The sequence below is a fragment of the Contarinia nasturtii genome, unplaced genomic scaffold (assembly GCF_009176525.2).
Source record: "Contarinia nasturtii isolate CC-2019 unplaced genomic scaffold, AAFC_CNas_1.1 Cnas_scaffold_1699, whole genome shotgun sequence".
Classification (NCBI taxonomy): domain Eukaryota; kingdom Metazoa; phylum Arthropoda; class Insecta; order Diptera; family Cecidomyiidae; genus Contarinia; species Contarinia nasturtii.
In genome coordinates, this window is record NW_022199032.1 from 448,089 (window position 1) to 460,548 (window position 12,460).

The 12,460-nt window shown below is 33.0% G+C and overlaps 2 protein-coding genes across 4 annotated transcripts in view; one reads left to right on the forward strand and one right to left on the reverse strand.

The window, feature by feature from the left end:
* Positions 1 to 1,521: 1,521 nt before the first annotated feature.
* LOC116346844 (INO80 complex subunit B) lies at positions 1,522 to 2,869 on the forward strand. Its single transcript, XM_031777093.1, has 2 exons — positions 1,522 to 1,701; positions 1,800 to 2,869. Exons 1-2 carry the CDS (start codon positions 1,659 to 1,661, stop codon positions 2,735 to 2,737), a joined length of 981 nt encoding a protein of 326 aa, XP_031632953.1. The 5' UTR covers positions 1,522 to 1,658; the 3' UTR covers positions 2,738 to 2,869.
* Positions 2,870 to 3,535: 666 nt separating this feature from the next.
* Positions 3,536 to 12,460, reverse strand: part of LOC116346843 (laccase-2) — a 58,917-nt gene continuing 49,992 nt past the window's right edge. The window contains exons 3-10 of one of the 3 annotated variants that reach the window (XM_031777092.1): positions 10,939 to 11,223; positions 10,342 to 10,817; positions 9,109 to 9,293; positions 7,825 to 8,003; positions 4,303 to 4,532; positions 4,173 to 4,228; positions 3,877 to 4,051; positions 3,536 to 3,731 (exon numbers count right to left, since the gene is read on the reverse strand). In XM_031777092.1, the coding sequence (XP_031632952.1) occupies positions 3,571 to 3,731; positions 3,877 to 4,051; positions 4,173 to 4,228; positions 4,303 to 4,532; positions 7,825 to 8,003; positions 9,109 to 9,293; positions 10,342 to 10,817; positions 10,939 to 11,223 (1,747 nt within the window). In that variant the 3' untranslated portion in view covers positions 3,536 to 3,570. Of the gene's footprint in view, positions 3,732 to 3,876; positions 4,052 to 4,172; positions 4,229 to 4,302; positions 4,712 to 5,500; positions 7,144 to 7,221; positions 7,453 to 7,521; positions 7,735 to 7,807; positions 8,004 to 9,108; positions 9,294 to 10,341; positions 10,818 to 10,938; positions 11,224 to 12,460 lie in introns of those variants that run through there. The other 2 variants (XM_031777090.1, XM_031777091.1) reach the window with 2 other exon arrangements.

Genomic DNA, 12,460 nt, shown 5'->3' on the forward strand with positions numbered 1-12,460 from the left:
TAATGAACGTTGGGTCGAAGCGCAACATTGCGCGACAACACCGATTTTCTACTCGCTTATGAATAATGTATCAATTCTGAAATTGATAGTATTCTTGTGAATTTCTGGTGTACGAATTTGTCAATCGGTTGTAGATAAAAAAAAAATGAAACTAAGATTATGGCGGAAGATTGGAGAGAAAGAGAGAGAGAGAGAGAGAAAGAGACAAAAAAACGTACGAGAATTAAAATAAAACACCGTTATGGAGCCAATGGCACTTCCATTTGATTTGGCTTTCACAATTCGTCATTTGGCCCACATCTTCGGGTGGCGCACAAAGTAATCTTTGGTAGTATTCTTGGTTGGAGATAACGTGCGAGGTATATACTTTTGAACTTGACGAGCATCGATCAAACGAAGAAGAGAACACATCCACATTCGATTAATGTCGCAACAAACCAAAGAGAGATAGAGAAATAAAAACCGTTTTTTCTATGAATATTAATTTAATTTTCAACTCAATTTGACCACTTACCATCCTAACGCCATCAATTGAAATGTGGCAATTTATCAAGAATTTTTTTCTTTCTTCATAATTTCATTCGGTTGATTTGATAGAAAATACGCACTTTGCTAATTTCCACGCCAATAAAATCTATTTTGAAATGCACGATGTTTGTCGTTGAGCCGAGCTACTCAACCCGTAGGTTGTCGAATGAGCATTATATTTGATATCAAGTTTCACAAGATTTGGTCAATTTGAATGATGATTTGGTCAATTTTAAAAAGAACGGTATTCTTCGCATTTAGTTATATCACTCTTGAATTTATTAAGAAATTCTTAGTTTTATTGCATTTTCAAACGAGTGTCGCTCGTTTTTATTGTAAAAGGGCTCTCATCGACGAAAAGAAAAAGAACATAAATTCATTTTTGGTTTAATGTCACCGTTGAGCATGTACGATGACCAAAAAAAACGTTGGCCATAAAATGAGCAGGGCCAATTTTTCTCAACAAGTTCGAAGTTCGATGACTTTGTGTAAATGAATTGATAAAATAAAAACGGTATTTCTGCACACCACATTCAACGGCCAATAAATTGGAATTTAATTACAAAGCGGATTTGAAAGAGGTTTTACGCATCTTTTAGTGTGTATTTTTTCAACTCTTATATTCGATCTATTGGTAATTTATCATTTTGTTGTGCCCAACATTGACTTTCAAATCGGCAAGCAATATTTCATTCATTCTGAAGAGCAAAAAAAGAAGAAACTAGCAAATAATACAGACAAATTTCGCAGAATGAAAGTTTTCGTTTAGAAAATGACATCAGAAAATGTAAATAATTCTTCAATCATTTGAATTTACATTAAAATCTCGAAGAGATCATCGACTATGATGGCAAAAAAAAACAAAACTCATTTCAAATTGATTCGCGTGCAATTGATACTTGTGTGTACTTAAAAGGTTCGCTCCATTCACAAGTACTTTATGAAGTGTACAATGTGAGTGAAGGGTGTCCGATAGGGACAACGCGTCATTTTGACATTTCTCGGCGTTTTTTTAACATTCCCATTTGTTTATATATGTCGCTATATCGTTCTATTGTTAAAACGTTCATGAGTCAACAATTATTTCGAATTTATTCAATAAAAATAAGTGAGACCACTACAAATCAACGATGTCGAAGAAAAAAGACTTTGAAGAGCAACTATTGGAAGCAAGTGAGTGCATAAAATCGATTATTTTCAGTGACATTGGGTTGAGCATTGAATTTGTTATTTAAATTTGTGATTGGTGTGTGTGTGTTTTTTAATTTCAGATACCCCATTGCGACGAAATAGAAAAATGAAAAAGAACCGTCGTGATAAAATTGTTGAGAATAATAAGCATTCGGAATCATTGTTGGCCACCGATTCATCGATTGATGGAACAAATGATGCCGTTGATGTGGAAGAGGACTTATGTGTGGTCGAAGAGCCTGCATCATCCAATCAACGTCAATCAATATCGAATGCCAATTTTGTTGAGATGTCGGCTGCTGATAAATTAAAATCACAGGCCAATAAACAGGGAACAATGGCCGGAATGGCAACGGGAATTGGCAATAGTGCATCAGCAAAACCGAATAAAAAACGAAAAACTCGACGCGGCAGCGGTACATCGAGTGAAGAGGAACGATGGCTTGATGCCATCGAATCCGGAAAATTGGAACAAGTTGATGATGAATTGAAAAAAATTAAAGATCCAAAATTAATGACAGCTCGACAACGTGCCATGTACGAACGAAGCATCGAAAAAGATCCAACGCCAAGCGGACACGATACGCTATTAGCATTACCAACTGGTTACAAAGAAAAAGTGATGACCGCCGAAGCACTCGAAAAGGCACAATTAAAATCACAAAAACGAAAACAAATGGCCGATGAAAAACGTGAAAAAGATAAACGAAAAACAATGGATCGTCTGTTAAAAAAACAGGAAACGAAACTTACAAAAGTGGCCAAAAATAAAATTGTTAAAGTCATTGTACCGGTTATATCATATCAAGAATCAATTGCAAACGGTGCACTATTATCGTATCCATTAAATTTTGAGTTTCCAATGCAGGCACAAGTGGCACGAAAGCCACCGGCAATTATTTTATGCGCAATATGCAATGATAATCGCAAGCGATACACATGCTCGAGAACGAATGTGCCGTTGTGCAGTCTCAAATGTTATAAATCAAATCAAATGCAACGAGAAATCTCTTGCTAACACAAAACTTGCAGAGTCAACGATTGCAGTGTAATTATTCCATTTTATCGATAGTCGATGAAGAACAAACAAACAAACAATTTTATCTCGTAGTAAATAGGGAAATAAACAACCACATTTTTTTAATTCAAATTTAATATCGTTTTTTTTTTCGGCACAACAAAAAACAACAGCGATTTTTTATCAACTCAAAGTCTTTCTTTATTTTATGGTTAGGATTTTAATGTTCTATTTGTTGCCTCCTTTTTTTATTAATTTACAAACATTAATAATAATCAATAATATTTACGTACTAAATTAGTTTTTTGACATAAAATATCATTGTTTTTTATTCAAATTTTTCTCTTTTCTATTCTCCTTCGCCATATCATGTGTTTCTCTCAATAAATTTTTTTTCATATTTGCTCAGTTCTATACAATTATAAATAAAATTAAAAAAATATATGTATTTCATCTGAGTGATTTTTATTTCAATTAAAGTAAATATCATTTGAAATTCGACACGATGGAATATGTATGTGACGAAATCGCGATGAGAAGAATTGAGAGAAAGAGTATTTTTGTAAAAATAGAACACACTTTTATCTTAAATATATTTGAATTGTGTCAACGAACTATATATTTCGCTAGCTTCTTCTCTCTTTGTGTGTGTATGTTTTTTTGGTTGACATTCAAGTTCGTTGTCGTGATGGTTGCGGTGATTGCTGTTGCTTATATATTCATTTCTCTATATGGTGAGTCGTCAATTGCTCTACCATTTCTTCTTCGACGAATGATTTCTAATTTGAAAATTTAGTGTTTTTTTTTTATTTCTAAACTACTATCGTTCCAATTTAATAGTATCGTTTTGGTGGTGTGATTGGTGCGAGATGATGCCCGCATCGAGGGAAATTTGGTGGTACCGGTGGTAAATCGGATTGTGTACCGATATGTATGACCAAATTCATACCAATTAAAATATGAAACAAGAAATGACAATGAAATAGCCAGAAACCTAAATTGAACAAATATTGAAAAGAATTTTTTAATTATTTTTTTTTTTTTAATTATTTTTCATAATATATTTGAAATGTTGACTCCACACCGAACTATTTAAATAAGAACCAAGCCGATTAAATATAAATGCTATAGAGACTCACCTGGATTGTCAGCTCTAAAACGTAAAACAACGTATCCGTTGTTTGGTACGGCTATGGTATCTTTTAACGGTGGCTTTCCAAATTGCCGATGCAATAAACCCTTTCGATCCCATTCGAGCGCATGTTTTAAATTAATCTTTTTTATATTTGCATCTGGTGACCGGCCCATTCCAATCTGAAATCAATTTACATATTTTACTTGCATTCGATTCTCCATAAAAATGGGTTTTAGAGTTTGAAATTTGATCAGAGCGAGTTTTGTGAAATTAAATTTTGAAATTTCGTTGTACACATACCACATGGAATGATGTCCCGTGCAAATGAAACGGATGGCTTAGATTCGTCTGTTGAACTGTAAATATACAAAAAGATATTTAAAAAAAATCATCTTAACAAAAAAAAAAAAATCATCAAAAATGTTCTCACCTTCGTCAACGAGAACGACTTCAACGATTGCATTCAATGGTATATCAACGGTATGAGTACACATGCAATTTAAACCACAATCTGGTGGTCGGTTATCACCGTTGCAAAATTGTTCGGGTGGAATGTCCGACATTTGGGATAGCATTGGTGATGGTGGTGATACATATGAAATTTCATCAATCAATGAAATTAAATGATCACCGCCGGGCGCTACCAAAAATCGATTGTATGTATTTGGCCGGAATAGTTCATCAACGCGATAGAAAAAGAACCGGAATGGAAGAAAGATTTTGACATCGGGACGCTCGACTAATACACCCTTATCATTTTTTCCGGCATTTTTCAAATTACTCACACACACCGCATCCGTACGCTTTCGGTCGCATACCGCATCAAGTGGATTCAATACCTAAACACAATGCAGTGATTTGTTAAAAAAAAAAAGAAAAACAAAAAATACCATGAATATTTTTTTCAAAAATTTACAGCAAAAAAATGTATTTTTGTCATCACCAAAAATCACTGAAATAGAAAATTTTAAACGAAAAATTACTTATTCGAAATGAAAGAAGAAAAAAATCTTGTAAAGAATATTCCAATAGAAATGAAAACTGTACAATATTTACAATAATAAAAAAAAGTGATGAAAAATAGTAAGAAAAAGAATTTACCCCTCAAACTGAAAATCTGGAAAAAATCTATTTACAAAAAGAGATTGTTTTGTTGAAAAAAGTTTGGAATAGAGTATGTAATGGTTTTTTTGTTTTGTTTTTCTCAGGAAATAATATATATATATTTCAATATACAAAATAATAAATTATTTACACTTATGACATACAAATTTCTTCTTTTTTTAATTGGTATCGCTTTCATTCAAAGTTTTGAATTTCAAACGAATGTTGGTGTGTGTGTGTGTGTGTGTTTGTGTATTTATGTGTGTATGTGCGGTCATTACCAATGAAATGGATTCAATAGAAGACTTATTCCTTTTGCCATCAATAAATCTTAATCAATTTTCATTTGTTTTGCCTAATGTGCACCATATTTATATATATTAAATCATTTAAAATTAATGTCTCATCTCTTACATTTTTTTTCGTCATTTTTTTTCTTGCATCATTCATATAATAATTTTTTTTTGTTTCAATTTAAATTATTAATTAATATAATAATAAAATAATTATAAGTCTAGATTAAATTGATTAAAAAAAATTTGCATTTTGTATTAAAATATTAAATTATGAGTAATTCAATAGTTGCGAAAAAATATATAATTTGCTCTAGTTTGGTATTCACTTCATTTCGAAATTTGTGGAACTTGGATTTTTTTAAGGGAAAGTCATTTTAATTAGGGCATTCATGAAGTATTCAATTTTTTTCTGCGATTAATCGGTGAATTGGACAAGAATTGATGGAATGATAAATTGCATTTAAAATGGGATTTTCGGAGGGCTAATGTGTAGGCTAGATGAACGGATCTGGTGACAAAATCACTGAATGTGCGCTTAGTTTCAGTCTATCGTCAATTTTTTTTCTCTATTTTTTTTGTCGCTAATTTGGATTTCTATTTATTCGAAGATTTCATTTTTTGAATTCCCAATTAAAAATCATATGATTCACAGTGGGAATGTAGAAGAAGAAAACACATTTAATTCGAGCAAATAGCATTTCTTCGAAGTCACATCGGGATAATCACGAATGTATTTTAATTATTTAAATCGAAATGTGTGAACGCAAAAAAGTTTGTATAATTTTCTGGCATTAAATCGTGAATTTTTTTAAAAGAGTCATTCCATTTCGATTAATGTGAATGAAATTGTTATTTTTTGTTTGATTTGATTAGTTATTTGTTCATGCCAATGGTGTAAAAAAAAATAAAATAAAATTATAATTTGGCAAAAAGATTTTCTCTACAAAAAAAGGAAAGAAATTCATTATATAAGTTAAAAACAAGCAACGAAAACTTGGCTTTTATAAACTTAGCGTCTAATTTATACAAAAAAAGAGGTTCTGTATGTGAGCATGTTATGGTTGGGGAGTTATAGTATGTTGAGGGAGGGGGAGGGTATCTATTAGAAATAATTACATTGGACTTTATTTATTTCGAACCTTTCATCATTCAAAATGCATGCAAATTTTCCACATTGAGTAGAATGCTTTCAAATTACCCATTATCATCAAATGTGCCGATGTAGTATACAAAAAAAGATATCGATTAGTTTTTGCAGAATAATAATTTTGGAGTTTATAACGACACAAAACCACCACCAAAAAATGAGCAAAAACATGGTTGAGCGCGATTTATCGCCTCTGATATTGAATAGTTGAATTTAAATAGCAAACTCCTTTCTTTATGTACGTGCAAATTCCGAGTCGTGTTCGAGTCTCATTGCATTTGGTTTGATTCGAATTTTTTTTCGTTTAGTTCGTTGATGTGGGTAGTTATTAAATTTACACTAATGCTGTTTAAATGCTACGAAAAATTAAAATGAAGTGTATATATATATATATGTGTGTGTGATAGCCATGTAAATCACATTTTGACACATCGAAAGAGCGAATATATATTATGAATGTCAAAAGAGCGATAATTTTGGGAAATGAAATTGAAAGAGTTGGTAAAACGGGGCAAAAAAAGTTCGGTTTCGTTTTTTTTTTCGTTTGTAAAATGGTGTTCTGAGGTGTTTTATGTTTAATTGATAGGTATTGGTGGTGTGTGATCACCACATGTTGGAAAGTTTGGTGGTATCGGCGGTAAATCACTTTGCGTACCGACTTGCAAAATTAAATTCATTCCTATGACAATGTGGTAGAGGAAATGGCAATGGAATAACCAACTCCCTAAATGAAAAAAAAATATGAAAAAATACGGGGTTAGTTCATCAAAGAGATCGAATTGATCGGCAAATTAAATCTCACCGGGATTATCAGCTCTAAAACGTAATACAACATATCCATTATTTGGTACAGCTATTGTGTCTTTTGATGGTGGTAAATTATATTGTCGATGCAATAAACCGCGACGATCCAAATCGAGTGCGTGTTTTAAATTGATCTTTTTTACATTTGTGTCCGGCGATCGGCCGATACCAATTACACTATAACTGTAACCATGCAAATGGAAGGGATGACTTAGATTTGGTTGTTGAACTGAAAACAAAAATAAAAATGTCATTAATCGCATCGAAAACAAAATAAAAGAATAAAATCATTTCATACCTTCGTCAACTAAAACAATTTCAACGATTGCATTAACCGGTATATCAATTTTGTGGGTGCACATGCAATTATTGCCACAATTAGCCGGACGATTGTCACCGTTACAAAATTGCTCCGGATTGATGTCATCGTATTGTGTTAGAAGTGGCGCTGGCGGTGACAAATATGAAATCTCATCGATCAACGAAATCACATGGTCTCCGGTCGGTGCAACTGTTTTATGAATTAAAAAAACTCATTAATATCATACCCTATTCAATTTAGAGAAAAAGAACAAAAAGTATACCCAAGAATCGATTGTATGTATTGGGTTGGAAGAGCTCTTCGACACGATACAAATAGAACCGGAATGGCAAGAAAATCTTAACATCTGGTTTTTGCTGCAAAATATCTCGATCGATTTGCTGGGCATTTTTCAATTGTGACACGCATATAGCGTCATCACGCTGCTGGTTACATTGGGCATCCAATGGATTCAAAACCTACATTTATTTCAAATATTCGGCATGTGCGGATGCAAATCGAATTACGGGTGGATGCAATTTTTTGTTTGTTTAATAATTGGTGAAAGTGAATGCATCGTTTTTTTTTCACCGTTCAAAAAAGATACAGAACAAAAGAAAAAAGAGTGAACAAAAAAAAAATATTTTCAATTTAATAAATGTTTTTTTTTTAAGAAATTTCTTAATCGATGATTAAAATGTAAAATAATATTGATTCTATTGTGATTCGACGTATTTTTTAAATAGTCTTAGCCGATTTAGGGTTTTCAAAGTTTTTTTTTCATCTCAAAGGCCATTCGATTAAAAAAAAAAAACACTAATTCGCAAAAATTATGTAAAATAAAGACATAAAAACGAAAAACTGAAGTTTATAACTCACGGTTCGACTTTATCTTCTCAATACAATATCTTTTTATGCGGGGTCTCTGAAAACTAAAAATGTATATCTGTGTGCTTGCCACTAAACACACTTGCACAATTTGAATTTCTTTTTGGTCACCAAACGTATTTTTATGTACGAAAAGAGAATTTAAAACATGAAAACTATTTTACAAATATATAGATTTACATGCAAATTGGATTTATAAAAAATCCCGACAAAATTGAATAGAATTTTGTTTTCTCTTAATAAAAAACAACCGTCAATGTGAGAAAAGTATAGTTTACATATATACAAAAGAAAGAGAAGAGTATTTATGAAGAAATATATACATAAAAAACTGAAGAAAAAATATAAAGAATGAGACCTGAACACATTATTAAAATTATCGATGTGATATATTTATATTGTATATGCACTTATTCCGGAGAATGGAAATGATCATAATTTTTTTGAATGTTGCTTAATTCGCGTCTATTTACATTATATTTACATGTATTTTTTATGTACAAAATAAATGATGCGACACAGTGTGTGACATCTTAAGAATCAGACTTTATTCAGATGATAGTGTATGAAGATAGGATCACATTTTCAAAATGAAAAAAAAGTTGCCATTTTTCTATGCATTTCGTTTTCATTCAACGGATATTCTGGATGAATGAATGGCGAAGCAGAAAAAAGTGCGAAAAAAATTGTACTTACGACTCCTTGTGGCAGACCGACATCGTATGTTGGTGCAGCTGCTGTTGGTTGGTATGGACCACGGGCATAACGAAGGATGGCCAATTGTTGTACACGTCGAATACCACATTCACCCAAACCACGAGCTTGAATCCAATAAGCTCCAACTGGTTGATCAGCATTTATTACGAAATCGTATCTTTCACCTGAACGATTTGGTGGAGAGAAAGAGGAAAATAGAGAGAGAGATAGTGAGGAAGAGAGAACAAAAGAGCATAAGCAAATGAACGCAATAAAATATAACAGACGCAATTTAAAATAGTTTAATTTATATTATGGCATGTATGTACTTGTTTTAATCTGTGAAAGCCATATTTAGGCGGTGCACACACAGTAAACGACCTTGACCATACGCATTGTTTAAGCCATATTACCAGCGCACCACATCAATCTCTCTTTCTTCATACATACAATTCGTTTTGTCTCAATCAAATCCATTTTATTCATTTCATAAATCTCCGGAGCGCGTGCACAGTTTGAGACCCGTGTAAATTATAAATTATTATGTATATACAAAATATATATAAAAAATTATATGTATTTTACAGGCAATTACGGGGCCGTTCACAAATATTGAAATGCTCAATGAAATTTAATTTGAACCAATTAGCTGTGTTGCTTTTTTACGCATTCTTTCCTCATATGGATCGATCGAGCAACCATGTCAGGTTGGAATAACCAAAAAAACCATACACTCTCTACCTTTGATTGCGCGCACTGCATTCAGGGGCATTAAAACATGTGCCCATTTTCTATTCATATATTATTTTGTTGAAATCAATAAGTTTTTTTATTTGGACAATATCTTGAAAAATATATATACAATTAGATCGCTACGATCTATTAGAGAATCATAAACTATGTGCCAGACCGTATTTAATGCACTCAGCAAGGATAGAGAAAAAAAGAGTGCCAAATGAATGCATGAATTATTTCCTTGGCATGACTACAGCAGTAACATTAACGGTAGCAAGTTTTGTCCAAATTGCATGCATTGAAAGTGGTTGTAATGACGCATTAACTTATATAATTGGAGCAATTCTTTTCGCTAGTACTTTTACGTGCAAAACTGGTCTAAGGTTTTTCTTCTCTCGTCTGAATTCAGTTCCTCTCAGATTCAATGAAAACGATTTGCAAGAATACGAACAAGAAAAATGACACCAAAGCAATTTAATGGCTAAAAAAACAACTTACCCGAAAATGAGATAATAGTATTCACTTGAACTGGATGCACTGGCTCGCCGTCAGTTGCAATTATTGTCAAACCATGACCTTCGAATGTGATTTGTGCTGGACAAACTGACGCAAATGCATTAATTAAACGGAAACGATATCGTCGACCTGGTGTCATTGTGAATATTTCGAGCGGTGTATTTGTCATGAAGCCAGTGTTTGGATCACGGAATTGTCCACGGCCATTGATTAGCATTGATTCGGGATCTTGTCCGGTGTTGACAGCCAAACGGCCGGGATAACGTTCGGCAGCATCTTCATGCAACCAATCACTAAGTAATACAATGTGTGTCGTCAAATCAAAATCGTATAAATGCGAATTTGGATCACGTGACGGTGGCTGACGTACGATCAAACTACCATAGATACCATCGATTTTTTGAAGACCAGTATGTGCGTGCCAGAAATGTGTTCCGGAATTGCCAGTAAATTGATATCTATTTGTGGTGAAAATGGGTAGTTAAACTTTGCATTTTTTTTTTAAATGAAAGAAGAACTTCGTCGGACTCCTTCTGTACTATGAATTGATGATCACCAATCCAGAAGAGGTTCACCTACCTGAATGTGTTGCCTTGTTGAATTGGACATTGCGTTACAAACGGTACACCATCATAGTATTGTGATCCACGTTGATGAATGCCGTGCCAATGGATTGTTACTTCCATGCCTTCCATATGATTTTCCACATCAACAACAACCTTATCATTTTCACAAACTTGTATACTTGGTCCGGGTATCATACGATTTGCTGTCAATATACCACGTTCAACGCCATCGGCAAGCACACACTGGCAATGACTCCATACGGTGTTTGTTGCATTTGGTGTGCACACTTGACATGCTCTACATTGCGATCAAATCAAATTTGAAGAGAGAGAGAGAGAGAAAAAAATGGAGATACCAAAAGCAAATAATAAATTAATTGCACAATTTGTGAGACGATCGACACGAAAAAACAAAAACAAAAAATTGAAACGAAATAATTAGAAATCAATATCATTGCCAAATATACATTACATATTCCGCACATATGCGTGCACATTTTTCCATCTCTTGCCTATCTTGTCGTTTATCACGATGTGCCCGATCGGTTCAATATCACACACGCGTGTTGTTGGGCTACCATGTTACCTTTTAGTTGTTTTTAGTTGTAATTAACGGATAAAATTACGAAAAAAAAAGTATGACAGAAACGAGATGATATGTCGTAACTCTCGAACATTACTTCAGGGCCAACCACTGAACAAATAAATGTTTACCGTTTGTTTTGTATATGCCGACTGTTGTGTGATTTGTGTTTTTTCTCTCTCTTTCTCTCTCTCTTATCTCTCTCTTGCTCGTGCTCACTCTTTTCCTTATTTGATTTATGTTTCGTTTCACTAGCATTAAGACAAGAAGAAAGAGAGAAAAAAAACACACACATAGAGATTGCTTTGGTGCAATAGCTCAAATGAGCTACCAGCGCACATACATAAATATCTTAATTGTCTAATCATTTGAAACAAAAACCGATTTTTTTCCTCTTTGCTACATTCGTTAAAACAAAGAAACAACTACAAAAACAATCTGAGAAATAATTCATAGTTGATGGCATAAAAGTGTGTGCTGGTTTTGATTCAATGCTTTTGCTCTATTGCGCGATCTTCGGCTTTTGATGGTGCTGTTGCCGCTATTCCTTTTTCAAATGGTCCACATTGAATTGGTCAGCTGTCACTCAATTTTTTGCATCATTCATTATTTGTTTTGGCCATTTTTCTTTACATTTTTTTTTTTTTTTTTGATATTTATAAACGATGCAATTTGTTGCTGTTCAAATTGCAATTTTGTTCAAAAACGTATTTAGTTCATCTCAAAGTCAAATGGACAATATTCATGATATTGCATCGAATTTATTGCCTAATTAAAGCAACGCGTATTGTTTCATCAACACTTGATTTCCGCAATTTAAGTGTGAAACAAGAAGCAAAGAGATACCATATGGTATATACCAACAAACCGCATACAAAATATATCGCATTCAATTCTCAATCGAATTTGAAATAAGCGGTTACTTTTGAACTCAGAAATACATAATTTATGT